Here is a 17829-nt window from a genome sequence, read left to right as displayed (position 1 = left end):
TGGACTCGCTGCCACTCTCAGAAAATGGGGAGCAGGGATTGGTCAGGAGGGACAAAGCAAACCTTGAGGAAGAGGGACCCAATACCGCCCCTCCTGCCATGACGACACTGGGATTTCCCCGCCCACATTCCACAGCTGGAGAGCCTTTGGAACTGGCTTGACAGAATGGAGAGCGAGGTCGAGAACGTGGAGGAGGGGGGAAATCAGTGTGTGGACTCTGATTGGTCGGAAGAGTTCAGAGGCGTCTGTGATTGGCCGGAGCGGGGGGCGGAGCTACGCTTTGAGGGAGGGGACTGGTCGGCTGGAGGGACGGCTGTGGTCGATGTCAGTCTAAGGTTGGAGGTCCTGTGAGGAGGAGCTCCTTGGGGATATTGACTGCCTGTTGCATCCCCAGCCTGGGAGGGGTTAGCAGGGCTGTAGGTGGAAGCAGCTGTCTCCCTTTGGCCTTATGGACCGAAGCTGCGCCTCCTCCTCCTCCTCCTCCTCGTGACTTGCTGCTGAGGTGTCTCTCTCTTTTGCCCCCCACAAAAGTCTCCCTCTCTCTCGCTCCCTTCCCCTCTTTGGGTCGGAGCAGCCATGGAGGTCTTGGAAAGTGGGGAGCAGAGCCTCTTGCATTGGGACCGGAAGCTGAGCGAGCTGTCAGAACCAGTGGACTCCGAGGCCCTGCTCTTCAACACGGTGAGGGCAGGCAGGCAGGCAGCAGGGCCCGGTGGGGAGTGGAAGAGGGGAGGGCTCTCCCAGCCCCAGTGGCCCTTGGTGGCCACGACTGGGTCCCAGCCCCTGGTCCTTTGGGTCTTTGGCTGGGTCCCAGCCCCTATAATCTTTGGATTCTTGGCTGGCTCTCAGTCCCCATGACTTTTGAGATCTTGACTGGTCCCAGCCCCTAATCACTTTTGGCTTGTTGAATGGGTCTCAGCCCTCTTGACTTCTGGTGTTCCTGACTGGGTTCCAACCCCTATCACTTTGGAGTTGTTGACCTGGGTCCCAGCCCCTATGACTTTGGTCTATTGACTGGGTCCCAGACCTTGTAATCCTTGGGTTGTTAACAGGGTACCAGCTCCCATCACTTTTGATTTTCATGACTGGGTCCCTGTCCCTATCACTTTTGGTCTGTTGAATAAGTCCCAGTCCCTATAATCTTTGGGTTGTTGACTGGGTCCCAGCCCCCATGACCTTTGGGTTGTTGACTGGATTATGTCCCATTGTTTGATAGAAATAAGATCTATCAATTAATACATACTGCACTCCTCTGTGTTTTTTTTTGAGGGGGGGGAGTAAAAGGCATATTGTTTTAAAGTTTTTCCCCTCCTCACCAGTAAAGGGAGGAGGACTTTACTCTGTCTGTGGGTAGAAGAACATCAAGTTTTGGTCAGTCCACATCTGGCTTCAGAAAGTTACCCTCCTATTAGTATCCCTTGGGTAGTCATTAAGTAGGTGGGGTTTCTTTTGGGATGATGGGATGATCTGGCTTTGGCATTTCGTTGCATTCTTTAAAAAAAACCTTTGAATCTTTCCTCCTCAGATTTTCTTTTTTGTCTTTTCCTTTTAATAATAAATAATAATAATAATAATAAAAGCTTTATTTTTGTCCCGCCGTTCCACAGATCAAGGCGGCATACAACAATGGGGTTTAAAAGTTTAAAAGCAGTTTAGTTCAGTCTGGGTTGGCATTAGGCGTTTAACTGACATCTGGGTCGGGAGAAGTTCTCCCAACAGCTTCGTAGCAGAAAAATGGAGGAGATGGTGAAGTTTGGCATTCCAGCAGGAAGGCAGTAGAGCTGTTGACGCAATGGGGGAACTTAGGTGAATGTTTCCCCGTCTCTCCCAACCTCTCAAGGCCTTTGTGCATATCTAATAGTTCTCTTGCATCAGGGCAACTTGACATAATTCCTGTTTCTTGAAAAGAAGCTGTTTATGTAACCTTTGATCGGAGTTTTTCTTCCCGTTTCTTCAAATTAGGAGGTTAAAGTTGTCAGCAAGAAAAGTGCAAGCTCTGGGAAATATAATGCTGTGGTTTGTCCTCTGCTGTCCCATCTGCCACCAATTTACTGCCATTAGCAGAGCCAGTTTGGAAGGCACCTCCAGATAATAGTTATGATGATTCTGAAAGGATACTTGGAGAAAAACATAGTGAAAAACAAACATCAGCAGTTGCCAGTTTATAGCAGATGTTTGCTTGCCCTTTTCCCCCCTTTGCTGAGTGCCATTAGTTTTAGCAGAACAAAGTCTCCATGCAGAACTTTCTTTCAGTTGGTCAGCAAAGGAGGGCTAAGCTAGGAAATAGTTAGCTTTATAGTATGAAGGGAAGACTAATTCGGAGCATGTGAAGAATGCTCTGCCCTCCTACAAGGAATCATGACTTGTTTGTCTTGGAACAAAAAGCATTGGCGAAGGTCCTCTTTAAATGTGTTGTATAGCTTTTCTCTGCAAACTTCTTAAAACTTTTGGGAAAAGAAAACCTACCCCAACCATGCACTGTGAGAAAACGCATTTGAAAAATACTCCTTCAGGGTGGGCTAGCTGTAGAATAGATATATTTATAGAAGGAGAAGCTCCCCTTCCCCTGGTACCTTTTAGATGGATTGGAATACAGCTCCCACCATCCCCAGCAATGCTTACTGGGGGTGGTAAGAGCTTTAGTTAACACTTTAGAAAGGAAACGTCTGGTATATACTAATGGAAATCCAGAAAACTCAAATCCTGCCTACATAAATTAGCAAGCCTTAAGGAAGGAGCAACTAGGCATAAGTGCCTAAAGGCCGTAGATCCTGTCTGATCTTGGAAGCTAATCAGGGTCAGTCCTGGTTAGTACTTGGATGGGAGACTACCAATTAATTCTGGGCTTTATTTCAAAGGAAGGAACTGGAAAGACACCTCTGAATATTCACTGCCTAAGAAAATCATGGGGTTAACATAAGTCAACAGGCAACTTGAAGACACTTAGATATAAGGAAGGAACAACAAAATACTCTGGACAACAAATTCCTGCCTAATTTAAGTAACCTTTCAATGGGATAATTTTCCTAGCCCTGTAGTACAAAACACTATATCTTAGCATTCTGGAGTGAGGGTGGGGGAAGTCAGAAATATTAGCGTTAATCATTAATTGGCTTTAGTTATTTACCCTTTAGTTTTGTATGTTCAAGTAATTTGTGTAACCCAAAAGCTAGCATGCTATCAGACTACATTAAGGTCTTCCCAGCAGATGATAGCCTTAACTCTTGGGAACAAACGACATCATTTTAAAAAATACTGGGAATACCGTCTTTGCAATTTTTCCTTTTGTAAATGAAGGAATCACTTGAATAGCATCTACACCAGTACCAGAGTTTGTGCACATTATTTGTTTCATTCATGAATTGTGTCCATATTAGTACCAGAATTTGCGTACATTATTTATTTGATTTGTGGCCTGCTTTTCAACAAGTATGCGACCCGCAGCATTTTACAATACAAGATTAAATTCATGATGGCCACATGAATTTCATAGAGTTTTCTTAAGCAAAGAATACTCAGAGGTGGTTTTGTCAGTTCCTTCCACTGAAATATAGTCTACAGCACCTGGTATTCTTTGGTGGTCTCCCATCAGACTACCACCCAGAGTGGACCCTTCTTAGCTTCCAAGATCAGATTAGATCTGTTGCCTTGAGTGTATTTAGGCACTAAATCTATGCACATAAATCTTAATCTATGCACATAATTTAATTTCTTTTCGGTCTATCCCTAGAAACTCCTCCCTCTTTCAATGCATCCCTGGCATGTATGATTGTCACTTAACAATGTGATCAGGAATTAAGCTTGGCTGGGATGTATAGCTAAAACTTATCAGCAATTCACATTGAATTCTGTGGAGCAAAGTAAATGGATTATAGTTTGTCCTATGTTGAGAAGAAGAGTGTGTGTGAGGGGATCCATTTCCACCAAAGATGATAATATTATCTATCTAAAAATCCCAAGGAGTTTCCCCCTTTAGCTTTTTCAAATATAATGGAGTAGTTACCATTCAGTCCTATGGAGAAATGTAAGGGCTGTCATTTAGGATAACATTGCAGTGAGTGCAATGGTTGCTCATCATTTCTGATACCGAACGTCTCCTAGTGTAGTATTGACATTCCTGGAGGAAATGTAAATAAAATGAATGGTGCCTCTGCATGGGCTCTAAAATTCTGGACCTCTTATCCATCATAGTGGTAACAACTTTTTGAGAGTTTGGGAACATTACTTTTTTGGAGTACAGGTCCCAGAATCTTTCAACTAGCAATTTCACCATTTACACTGATTGCATTTTTTTTTTTTTTTTGGAATTATAGTTAAAAATAAAGTTTCCAACTTCTGAAGTTTTGCTAGTTAAATGCTACATACACATATTACTAGGAGAAAAGTTTCAGAGCTCAGTAGAAGAAGACTTGGTTTGCATGCAGAAGGTTCAATCCATGGTATCTCCATTTAAAGGATCAGGTGGCAGATGATGGCAGGAACATCTGCCTGACAGTGTGTACCAGTCAGAGCAGATGATACTGTGATAAATTGACAAATACTTTAACCTGAGATAATGTGTCCTTTGTCCAGAGATCAAGACTAGTTGCTGCAAACTTGCCGTGTCTTGTTTTACAGAATTCTGCAGCATGTGCAAGGGAAAGGATATGCATAAAAGGGAACATGAAGGGAAATAATGATTTTATTTAAAGACGAGTGACTTAGCTTATAAATGGGTAAGATGCAGTCCTTATTGTAACTCTCATCAGTCCTAGCCAGCATAGCCAAGGTGAAGGATGTTTGAAGTTACAGGCCAACAACACCTGGAAACTACATGTCCCCCAGCTCTAGTAGTAAGCCTCTGGCCTGGCTGTACTACTTCAAACTGTAGATGGAATGCCCCTCTCTATATAAATAAGTAAAAAATCCCTGTATATTGATTTTTATATTGAAGGTTTTCTATCTGACATGTTAATTTTCTCCACAGAAATGTTATTTTCTCCATAGAAAGCTTTGTATGTACTCCTCACAGTGTGAAGTGGTAAAGTCATTTTAAAGTTAAACGTATTGTTTTTCCCACCCTTTTCATCATTATCTGCACCCAGTTATCTGGAAACTTGTATCATCTTTAGTTCAATATAATTTCAAAGACTGACTTTTTAAAAAACAGAATTTCCAACTTGTTAAAGATGTTTCTGTTTTCGTGGCAGTTAAAGGCCGGGTGTTGCAACATCACATGCTTTATATAATTGTAAAAATGTGAGAAGATGGTACTGTCTGCCTTTCATCACTTGACACTTCTCATGCTACTCTATCCAGTGTATTTTTCCTGGACAATTTGGGGAGGGGGGTATGGGGAGGTTTGTGAGTTGGCAATAGCATTAGCACAGGGAGATTTTTTTTATGAAGCACCGTATTACAAGGAAAATGGTTGAGACTGATTTCCAACATAATGTTAATCCATTGGAATTCCTTCCGCCTTGCATGAGACATTCAAATACTGGAATGCAAACTCCTGCTGAATAGTTTACCAGGCTTGACCCATACACCCAGCCATTAGTGGGAGAAACTTTCTGTTGCTTGCATGTAATACTCATTAATTATGTTGTAATTGACAGTTTTGTTATATCCCAAACTTGTATGACAGATTACAATGCATAAAGGAAAATGGACAACGATTAACACATTTTTGTAAACCCACAAGGTTCAAGCAAGATGCAAGAATTTTTCTCCTTTAGCCTTGTCTGCTCCTCCAAAAAGCTGTCAACTGAAACTTTGAAAGCTATAACCAAAAAAAGCTTTTAAAAGGTATTCTGGGCCTTTTGTACATTTTTACTGTCTCCTCTTTAAGTATCACTTTTGCTGTGTTTTATTTATTTCCTTAAATTCTGCCCTTACTTGAAGGAGCTTTAAGCAACGTGCAAAAGTTTTCCTTCACCTAGTATTTTCACTGCAACCAAATAAGGCTACTGTGGTAGGTTAGGCTGAGAGAGCTTGAGTGCCACAGTGTTGAGTGAGGTTTATGGCTGAATGGGCCTTCCCCAGTCTGGTGCCATTTGATGTAAAACTACACCTCCCATAAGCAAGGCAATGATGAGAGTTGAGTACATTGTCATCAAGTGGAAGGAGGTTACTTGAGCTTACCTGATGTCCAAATTTTGGTGAATCTAATATCTCCCACTTTAAAGCACTTTGCCTTCTTAATAGCTGGACATAACAGAGTGATTAAAAAAGAATGGTGCAAAACCAATTAAGAACAACTTTACTTTAGCACCATTCTTTTTTAATCATCTGGTATTTGCATGCCTCTGAATGATGATCTGAAATCCTTTGCAGGGTGTAATTAATGGGACCAGTCTTCCATTATCTCCTGGCAAGTGTGTATCCATGTGAGGAATGAAATGATGGGACAATATTGGCACATACCTATGAACCTGGGCTTTCTACTGACCCTACATTTTGAAATAAATTCCTGATTGGAAATTAGAATCTTGCCTACTGTGAAATACAGATGTTCCAACTATTTCATGAAGGATACTATTCCTGAACCAGCAAAAGTGGGTCATGAAGACAGTCTTGCTGCAGCTAATAGGACTCAAGTCACTACCAACCAGAGCTTGGGAAAATGGCCCTGTTGACTCAGGATTCTGGGAGCTTTAGGCTCCAAATGTAACTTTTCCAACCTCTGCTAGTAATTGTTGCTGTATTGAAGCCAGTGGTTCTTGAAAAATAAAGTCTGAAGCTATGTCATCTTAAATTACCAAATCCGTATGATCAGTACACAGATTCTCTCCCATCACCTAACTTTACCCAGCAGAATGATAGCTATCTTGTTGTACTAAATGAGAATCCAAATTTCATCATACTTGTGATGGCATGGAATGGGTCTGGATGTTTTATGGGAGTAGGTATCTAGGACACAATGCCCATGTGCCATATATGTGCATTTATGGACTAATTTTTGTAGACCGGAACAATACAACTACCGTATTTGTAGTGGCTTTTGGACTTGTATTTGTGTGTGTTCTGAAACATCACCTTGACTGTTGACCAATGCAGTTCTTTTAAACAAAGGAGGTCTCAAAACCACCTTCTGATACGACATTATGTGGAATTCCCTTGTACTCAATAGATTTAGCTAGATGGTAGCCTGTTGTTTAAATGTGGGTCAGAGAGAGAAAGAAAAAGGGGGGAACACATACAGTGGAATGATTCATACTTGTGAAGTACAAACACACTTGCAGGACAGTAGAAACAAAGAGTTCACCTTGTTCATCAGAGAATCCAAATTTAGCTCCTAAGCCCTGAATTTCTTTCCCTTTCCCTTGAAATGGCAGCTGAAGTCAGCAGGATAAAGAACTCTTTATGTTGACTTGGAGTCTCTGCTACCACAGAGAGGCCCTGAAGGAGATGAATCCAGGTGCAGAAAGTTAGAACCTAGGAAGGGGAGGGAGCTGGCAGATCGTTTTAAGGAAAAACACACAACATTTATTAATGCGGGTTTTCATTCTCTGGGCACTTCAACAGTTTTCTGTTTTGCATCAGTGTGCCAGTGTATGTAGTAGGCATTGTATTTTAAATATATGAGACACATTGTATTTTAACTGCAGAATCCTAAACGAAATTGGAAAACACAACACAGAAGTGTTTTAAATACTGTGGTTTGAGTGTTGGACTAGGACTCTGGAGACCAGGGTTTGATTCCCAGTTTGGTCATGAAAACCCACTAGGTGACTTTCAGAAAGTCACACTCTCTGAAACAAATCTTGCCAGGAAAACCCATGATAGGGTTGCCATAAATTGGAAATGACTTGAAGGCAATAGCAATAGCACTTTACATTTCTATACCAATTCATAGTGAACTAAGCACTCTCTAAGTGATTTACAACATGTAAACCAATTGCCTGCAACAAGCTGGGTACTCACTATAATAATAATAATAATAATAATAATAATAATAATAATAATAATAATAACAACAACAATAATAATTTGTATTCTGCTTTTTCACAAAGGAATCAAAGCGGTTTCCAACAGTATAATTAAAACATCAAACAATTAAAAATTACAATTTAAAAAAACCCCAAACCCCAATCCTCCCCCCATCATAAAAACAATGATCAATCCATAAAAAGAGATTAAGCATCCAAATGTAAAACTGTTCAATAGGAATACAGTAAAAATTGCAGGCAGATTAGTGCAAGAAATGAAGGGGGATGGTATCGATCAATTTTGATACTGGAACAATAGAGGTATCATTAGAGGGGGGAGGCAAGTCTAATGGATCTAACCTAGTCTGGAAAGGCCTGCCTTTTTACCACCCTTCAAAAGTATGGAAGGCTGAGTCAACTTAGAACCCTGCAAGGATCAAACTCACAACATTGTGGCTGCAATACCAGGATTTAACCACTGTGTTACCAGGGCTCCTGACCTATAACAAGTAGTTTAAAACAACAATAGCAACAACAACAAGTAGTTTAATTGTACTTTAACAATAGCTTTTTGTATGTTTGAACTGTATGTGTTTTTATTAGTATACATTTTAAGTTTCTGTAAGCAGCTTTGAGTTACAGTTCTGGGTGGAAGGTGAAAAATTAATAGTAGCAACAATAATACTTTCTGTATCTATTCAGGAGTAAGTCCCATGAGCCTTCCTTTTAGGTGTGTGGGCGTATACAGGTTTCAGTGCACAATGTGGGGCTGCACATGTGCTACCTGTAAAGTCAATGGAAACCTAGCCACTTTTGCCTATACACACCCAGGCTGTTTCAGGTAGGCAAATACTGTTACTTACCTAATAAAGCTGGGTGAGCAGGAGCTAATTGGTTTTCTGGAAAAAAAAAGTTACACATCCCTGATGTGGGTGTAAATTCTTACTGCTGTTACCTTGCCTTTTAAAATTACCATTTCATTGAGAATTTTCTCTTTGATGGCTTCTGTACACAGTTCATATGCTAGAACTTTTTTTTTTCAGAGGGAAGCTATCTTTCTCTCTGTGTGTGTGAGTTGTGTGCCTTCAAGTTATTTCTTCCGACTTATGGCAACCCTAAGGTGAACCTATCATGGGAGTTTCTAGGCAAGATTTGTTCAGAGGAGGTTTGCCATTGCCTTCCCCTGGGGCTGAGAGAGTGTGACTTGCCCAAGGTCACCCAGGGGGTTTCATGACCAGAGTCGTCGTCCAGCACTCAAACCGCAGTGCCACACTGGCTCTCTTTAGATATCCCAATATTACCTTTGTCACCTCTGATAAAATATCTGCTGCAACACATTTGGCTTTTAGGCCATTGTTCTGGGTACAAATGATGTGTTTCCTACAGGTTTTGTTAACTGATGTATTTCACAACCAATGAGGTGTTGATGTAGTTTACAGTGTTGGAAGGCTATAATTTTGATGCCACGGGTATTGGAGCTTTATGGTAAAGTAGAGATGCGCTTCTGTGTGAATATTTCAGATGACAGTATTTAACTGCTGGGGAAAACTGGTAGAGCTGATTGGGATATTGCTATCTTCCAACCAGTTCACTGTTGTATATCTCTCTTCAGGGGCTGTCAGAATTCTTAAACAGTCAGCTGGCACTGACCTTCTACTTTCACCCTACACATCACTTTGCAAGCATGAGGATTAGCATCATAATTTATAGATTACAAATCCCTTGCAGTAGTATAGCTATCAGAGTGTAATATATTAATGTTTAAGTAATGAGTAATCCTTTTATTACTTTCCCTTTGCTTCTTTTCATTGTTTCTGTGACCTGATCTAATTTCATAGTCATCCTGTTTAAAGCACTGCTTGTAAATTTGGTAAATCTTCATGGTTGACATCCAGGTAAGTACCCTCCAAAGAAGCACTGATGCCTTTATTTAAATGTCCCACTTTAACACTGAACAAGCAATTAAGGACTTCATTGTTCTTCTTGAGAAAAAAATGCTATATTAAGATTCCTTTTAGGGTTCACTGAGGAAAAGGAAGACTGTTTAAACCAGTTTTAAGATTCTCAATGTGGTTAACCCTTTGGAGTGGCAAAACTGGCCAGTAATTCAAGTCCTTTCCTTTTGAATAGTAACAATTCTGCTTATGTAAGTAAAATAAAGGATCAACACACATTTAAATCCTTTTACAGTGTTGATCCTGTGCTGGCCAACCAATGTCAACATGTTGATATGGATGGGAAACTGTGATGTTACATTGCTTTAAGGCAATGGGAAGGTCAGCTTCCTTGTTACCAGGAACTTGTAAATGTCAAAGGATTACCTGAGTATTTGAGTCAAACCTCTTCCTCATGATGTGGTTTTCAAAAATTAAAACTTTTTTTAAAAGCACAGTTTCTGTATACTTCAGTTCACATTTGTATAAATGCACTGTTGATATACTGGATGGACTAAAAATGAAATGTATGGTAGTGAAACTGGAGTGGGTATTTGGCACATTAACCAAAGGACATGTGTCTTATGTACAGTATGTGTATCTCTCAGCCCTGCCACTAGGCAGAGTGGGACAGATGATCCCCAGTGTTATGAAATGGATACAATTTGTTAATTAATCAGAGCTAAATCAAGCACTAGTCCTACTTAGAGTAAACACATTGAAAGGAATGAAATTTGTTAGCCACAACTATGCGACATCGACTTCAGTGGACCTACTTTAAGCAGTATTGGAGTTCGTAATTATTGAATTTTTACTGCCAGGAAGAGGGAGAGGCATTTCTGACATTTTTTGTTTCGGGTGCCAAAAACCACAGCTGGCATTGGGTTTTATTATTCATTTGTATCCCACCTTTGCCTCAGCCCTGCGACTCAAGGTGAATTATAAAAATTAACTTCTGATACAGATAAAAGCTTATAGTGCTAAAAACATACAATTACATTATCAATAGAAGTGAAATCAATTGAAAACATATCCATTAGTACAGTATAGTCCACTTTTAAAAGTCCTTTTTGCATTCAGTAGGTTCAGATAAAATCAAAGTACTACAGTTGTTGCTCTTCATTAATAATTTTTGCTATCATAACCACACTGTGATGTTGCTTGGCCATATGTGCCTGTTTTTTTCCCTGCAAAATGTTAAAAAAATAAGCAATCGTGAGTGTCTTTTCAAGTTATATAGTCGCTCTGTGAGAACATGAATAACAGGAGGTCACAGAATTCTCATTGAATGCAGGATGTATCTATATCGTAAGAGAGACCATTTTGGAAGACACCTGGGGTCAGATTTGTATTCATAATGCTGGCTTGGCCATTTTGAAATTCACTGTCTCAGGGTTGCTGTGAGAAGGTAGATCCAAGTACAGTATCTCATAGCCCTAAGCTACTTGAAGGAATGGTAGTATACAACAGGTATGTTTTAGGATTTCTGAAAGACCATGTTGTCCTATTTGGTTCAACCATCTTTATATAACCTTCTTTATATGCCACTTCAAAAAAATTTCAGTGCTTCATGCTAGTCGGGGCCTTTTCTGCACAGGCACCCTAATTTATATTTCTCCTGAATATAATATAATTTATGATATAACTTATATAACTGAATATAATTTAGCTTCTCATTTTTTCTGACTGGCTATGCTCAATCTTTAATTATTCTTCTAATATGTTTGTGATTTTATTGGCTTGAATGATCCAAAATGACCTGTTAATCCTGAACACTGGTCTACAAATGTTTCCACTGACAAATAACTACGGTAATTCAGGTGGGCTTAAGAGCTGTGTTATACATGAAAGACGGTGAACACACACAATGTGTGCCTGTTCAACTTTGAGGGATCCTCATACCTGAAGCTTGGAAACAAATATGGTTTCGGATGAGAATACATTTTCCAGTCAAGATGACCATTGGGATAAATGGAAGATTCTGGGTATTTTAAGTCTAAAAGACTGATTGCATATGCGTGTATCTGGATCTGATATTCTGCATTTCAGACACAGGAGCGTACATAATTAGGATGCATGTGGCAAAGAGTTCATGGTTCATCTTCCAGCAGGCCTTGTTGCTTCCTTGTCATAAGTGTTTCGGTACCTAATGTTCAGAGCAGAGAGGTTGTTCTTTGGGATGAGCTGGGGAAACTTTGAGCCGTCCTTATCTCTACAGATAAACTACTCAGTAAGACTGGTTAAACGTAGGCGCCAACTTGTAGTGTCTTGATTTCTTGTTTTCCTATGAATACCCCCAGCCTTTCTTCAGATAAGGTCTGTCAAGGGTAGGAAACTAATGGAGTTTCAGATGTTTGTGCATAGCATTCCCTCAGCCCCACTGAGACTGGCCAAAGGATAGCAAGATAGAGAGCCAAATGTTTCCCATTTATGTTTTCTCTGAAGAGGTTGCCTTCTGAGTGGATTTTCCCCCCGTGACTCTAAAAACACTGTTTACAATCACATGGGTTTTTCATCTTTAAGCAGAAAGCTTAGTTTTCAGAGATACATACAGCACACTTCAAAAGAAACCAAAACACACACCAAACACAAGGTTCAGTCATTCATTTTTAAATTATTTTAATTCTATAGGTTAATTGAATTTAAATTTAAATTTTAGTTATGCTTTCAGTTACATCTTTATATTTTTATTATTTTGTCTCTGAATTTGTTTGCATTTTTGTAAGCCACTTTTAGTCTCAGTTCTGGAGAAGAGGTGGGATATAAATGGCAAAATAAACAAACACACACACACACACACACCATTATCTCCTATTGTGCTATATTCAGGCCTTTGGGAATGGAGCAAAATTATACTGCTTTGTATGGAATTATTTTGACATACCTTAACTTCTCAGCATAGGTTTTCCCAGGTATCTGTGCTATTGTCTCAAGTAATGCTCAAGTAATGCTAACTATGTAATCACGTTTCTTTGAAATCAACTCCACTATTAGGATGGGCACGTGTCTTTTGTTATAGATGACAATTGTCTAGTTGAAGGGCTGCCCAGTCTTAAGTTTGGTTTAAAGTCAGAGAGAATCTTAAGAAGGTAGATCTGAGGCTTAGATTTTGCACATCCAATATTCCAGACAATAAAGTGAATAGGCACACAGCTCATCTGGGTGCCATTTTCCCTGCACATAAATCTGGACTCAGTGGCATGTGTATAAGTGTGTGTATGTGAAGGTGAACGTTATGCGTTTTCTAGTAGGGCAGCACTGTTCTTTTCCAGTGACAGTGCCACCCGGTGGCAGGGTGAGATCAGCATTTTCAGTGGGAATAAACAAGTCATCCCACACAGCAGGGAGTGGAGAAACCAAACCCAAATGCTGATGCTTTATTTTTATGTGTAAAATGTTATTACCTCATTTGGCCCTTTTAGAAGCTGTTCGTCTTTATTGCAGTGAATGACCTGGGTGACCGATGTGCTTGTCACTTTCAGAACTGCTCAGGGATGACAAAAAGGAATGAAAATAGGTTAATGCAGCTTTAGGTGACATCATATTCAGGGTGATTTCCCTTATGCAATCCTTTTCTTTTCTCACACAGAAGCAGACAATGGCTTTAGAGTTCCTAAAATTGATGTGGTTTTATTAGCACCTTCCTTATTAAGTGCAAGTGACTTCCCATTGTATTGTATACCTTTGCTCTGTTATACCAGGTCCAGCACAGTATGGGATGTGATATCCTCCAAATATTTACAACTGATATCATTCCCCACTGTTTCTTAGGCTGTTCTGGCTGAAACAAGATGATATCCCACTAATATCTGGAAGGCTATCTGCCCTCAAGCCCATTTTTTGCATAGAGGTGGTATTGTGGTCTCTGTGTTGGACTATGACTTTGGAGACCAGGGTTTGATTCTCTGCTCTGCTGTTGAAACCCATTGGGTGACCCTGGGCAAGTCACACACTCTCAGCTTTAGCGGAAGGCAATGACAAATCTTTTCTGAACAAATCTTGCCAGTAAAACCCCATGGTGGGTTCAGCATAGATTCACCTTAGCGTCACCTTAAGTTGGAAACAACTTGAAGGCACATAATAACAGCAAGAGCTAATAGTGTTGAAATAAATTACAATTTTCTTTTTCTAAAAAAACCCCCAAAGAAATAGCCACTTGTGCTTAGTTTTTCTCACAAACGTGTAGCTGGGGGATGGGAAGAGCAATGTCATGCTTATATTATTTGAGATTTTAAATTACTGAAGCAGTGGCTGGTTTCCCTAAGAACATCTGTTCCTCTCATCTTAGAGTAATACTATCTGACTAGATTTACCTGTATCAGTTGTGTTTCTCTGGTTTCTCATAGCTAAAGTTTCCTTTCTCCCTAATGAACTGTGTGCTTTTGTCATCTTGCAGTTTTCCTCACAGCTGTATTTGTGATTGAAACTTTGTGATCTGAACGATTTGCATGCATGGCAGATTTCCATGTGTTCTGGGACTAAAATGGGACTTCAGTTTGTGAACTGTATGTAGTATGTCTCCTTGTCTAATGAACAAACTGTAAGCCACTCTGATAGCCTTGGCTGAAAAGTGGGGTATGTATGTATGTATGTATGTATAAATAAATAAATAAATAATACTTGTCTTCATCTTGCACCATTGCTACTTTTTATGGAAAGCTGAAAAGGTAAGGAAGAACAAATACCAAGATATAGGTGTGTGTTCTGAGTATATTCCTTGGTCTCTCATACTTAACGGAATGCAGCGTCTTCAATTAAATGCGAAGATGAATTTGCTTCTTACATTGACGTCCCAGACCTCTCAGCCCCTTCCTGTATAAAAGCAAAGACCACCACCTGATATAGAAAATGTTTCATTCATAAGTTATGTTTGTCAAGTAACAAAAGGCCTTTTCACTGAGCAAGCAACCTGGCGCCTGCTGGCCTTCCAGATGTGAGATTCCATTGTAAGCGAATGCCAGATTCTGGCCTTCCCTTGCTAGCTTTTTCTGCCACCAGCTGGAAAGTTTTGCTCACTTGTAACTCCCTAAAGGCAAGCGTGCATGCATGCACACATACACACTTCGAAAATCTACAGCAGAAAAAATAGCTGGGTTGCTTTGGTAGAATAAAAGCTCTCATGTGAGCAAATGTGTTGTGACGAGGTGAGGCCTGGGCAGGCCCAGAACCAAGAATGTTGTGGTGAAAAGGCCTATGGGGTTGAGGGAGTACAGCTAGAAGTTCAAAAAGATGCTTGAATAAATTTAGTTAACTCAGTACTATTCAGTGAGGACTTTGGCAGAATATTCCATGCACACTAACTGCTTCCCTTTTTCAGATAAAAGGTGTATTTGCAGTATCCAAGCCGTATTCAGAGTTTTGGTAGACGCATGCGCTTTACATCTGGGGATGGGGCCATGCATGCTATCCTTGCCCCATCTTTTGTCACTCTCTTTGCACAAATATGAAGTGGAGAACCTATCGGATTTACGAGGGCTCTCTATTTGAGTCAGAACATGAAAAAATTGGGACTACCTCACCAAGAACTTCCAGGGATACACAAGAGTCTCCTCTTCAGACATGTTTTTTTTTTAAAAATATTTTTATTTGACAAAACATTTACAGTTAAAAAACATACATGCACAGCATACATCAACACAACATTAGCTACATTGCATAGCTGTATTGTTCGAGATGGAAAATATTTAACCAATTGTTGCATTTCTTTAATGGACATGTTGTTTTTGTTTGAGGAAAGCAATGATTATGGAGATGGTTTTCCAAACACCTGGACTATAGTTTTATCACTTTGATACCTCAGGTTTGTTGTTTAATGGAGTATTCAGAATTCGGTACCAGAGAGGACAAGTGCACTACCTTGAACTGAAGTTCTGAAGGTAACTTAATTTAATCCTTAATCCTCCTTCACAAAGTATAGTCTGCCCTCCACATTTGCAGCTTTCACTTTTGCAGATTTGGTTATTTGCAGATTTGATTAATATGTTACCTCTAGGAATCTCTAGGTCCTTGAGCATGGCTTTATGGCCAACCTTTGCCAAAAGTTGCATTGGAGGACCTAAAGATTCCTAGAGAAAACACTTGTCTAGGCATTTGTAGGTCCTTTAGCATAATTCTGTGGTCGCCTTCTGGTGGATGTTAACGACACAGTTGCCTTGAAGACCTAAACATTCCAAGAGAGGTGTTCTCTCAGATTTAAAAAAATAGTGCGTTTTTTTAATTTGTGTTTTCCCCACTTTCACAGGGATCCTGTGTCCCTAAGTTCGACTAATGTGGGGGGTCTCACTGTACCTTGAGGATTGTAGTTTAGGAGAGTGCACTGAGTTCTCACAGGAATTCTAAGTACTTCATTAAACTATGAATCCCAGATTCCACAGGATGGAACCATGGAAATCAAAGTGATATCAAATTGTTATAAGTATGTAGTGCAAGTACAAAGGCAAGACCCACAGGCCCAAGGTGGCTACAGCTCTGGACCTAGAATTTACTATGATTTGATGACAAATTATCCTGGCTGTATTGGTATGTAATGCTGGGCCATGGTTCAGCTGTATTATGAAGGATCATGCATTTTCTTTCCTCCTTGACTATAGTTGCTAAGAAATGTTTTCTAGTTGTTGTTTTCATTTTAGATTTACTGCATTGCAGAAAAAAAGGTTAAGCTAGTTAAATCTTTGTTCTTGTTTTGTTTTTCTATAACTCAGAGGGGGCACTTTAGAATGCTTTTAGAACCTCCTAATTCTTTGAAATGAACTACATACCAATTGAATTATCTCTTCTGTAACTGTGTGTGTTTGCTAACAAATGAATGTGAAAGAAAAATGCAAGCATACTTCAATATATGAATTACTTTTCAGACCAAAAGGGTGGGAATCACAGACGAACAATGCAAAATTATTCTTTTGAGCAGGTGGTGGTGGGAAAATGATTCAGTAGAGAAGAGGAACTTGGAAAACAGCATCATGAAAGAAATGCAGGGCTGATTATGGAAGGCTCATAATGTTCTATAATAGGAAAATGTTTATAAGAAGCAGACACTGAGAAGAGAGACACATGTTTCAATCCTTGGTTTCTGTACCATCAAAAGATAACAGCTGTGTTTACATCCAGGCTGTAGCAAATCTACATCTCACCATCCCTAATGCTTGCATCAGTTATGTCTCTGCTTATTAGGCTATTGCTTAAATAAGATGCTGTGGAACCACTGTAGATGGTGGCTACTCTCAGCTTATTTGAGTAAGCTTTGTGTAGTGATTGATATTTTTGGAAAGCCATATAGGCAAGTCTCGAAAATTATGACAAAACTTCACTAAATAGCTGAATGTTACTTTCAGCGAGGTGTGAAAGTGACAAGTCAGATTTCTATGATGAAATGATAAAAATCTTAAAACATTGTCATTAAAATTAATTAGTTGGCTAACAATATTTTTTTAAAAAGCTACAGTAACTTCTGAGAGTGGAAATATAAATTACGATAACTGTTTTTTGTTGTTATTGTTATTGACCAACAGGGTTGCCTGCATTTTTGGACTTTCCTTGCAGGGGTGGCTCTAGAGTCTATGGTCTGTCCTGATGTGTGCCTGTACTTGAAAGTTTGCTGCTGCCCAACTATGCTTTGTTTAAATATCAGAAGACTAGTAGATTTTATTAATTTTCTTAGTGATGGAAAGTAATATCTGTAGAATTCTCCTGAAATTTTTAGAAGACGTGTACCATATATGAGTCTGCCAGGGCACTTACTTGAGTGAAAGCTTGATCAGACATAGTGGTGCTTGCTTCAGAGTAGACATGGGTTGCACTTTTGTCCATGCTCATAAGTATGCTTTTTTTTAAAAGTGTAAAATTCTTCTTGCCTTTAAGTTTTTTTAGTTATGTTTGTGCCTTTGAAGTTGCGACAGTCTTTTGCAAATGGACCTATTTTAAAAACAGATAAAATGCTGTTGTAACGTGTATGTTGCAAGGGAGCTACTGAGCCTGCTTTGGTTTGGCAG

At 39.7% G+C, this 17829-nt stretch overlaps 1 protein-coding gene across 1 annotated transcript in view; it reads left to right on the top strand.

Moving 5' to 3' along the window:
- The first annotated feature begins 347 nt into the window (after nt 1-347).
- CREB3L2 (cAMP responsive element binding protein 3 like 2) overlaps nt 348-17829 on the top strand; it is a 101480-nt gene continuing 83998 nt past the window's right edge. The window contains exon 1 of the mRNA XM_089527878.1: nt 348-678. Within this exon, the coding sequence (XP_089384004.1) occupies nt 577-678 (102 nt within the window). The 5' untranslated portion in view covers nt 348-576. The remainder of the gene's footprint in view (nt 679-17829) is intronic.

Source organism: Sceloporus occidentalis, unplaced genomic scaffold (assembly GCF_023333645.1).
Source record: "Sceloporus occidentalis isolate IW3139 unplaced genomic scaffold, rSceOcc1.0.p SCAF_5, whole genome shotgun sequence".
Classification (NCBI taxonomy): domain Eukaryota; kingdom Metazoa; phylum Chordata; class Lepidosauria; order Squamata; family Phrynosomatidae; genus Sceloporus; species Sceloporus occidentalis.
This window is presented reverse-complemented; position numbering and strand designations above follow the sequence as displayed.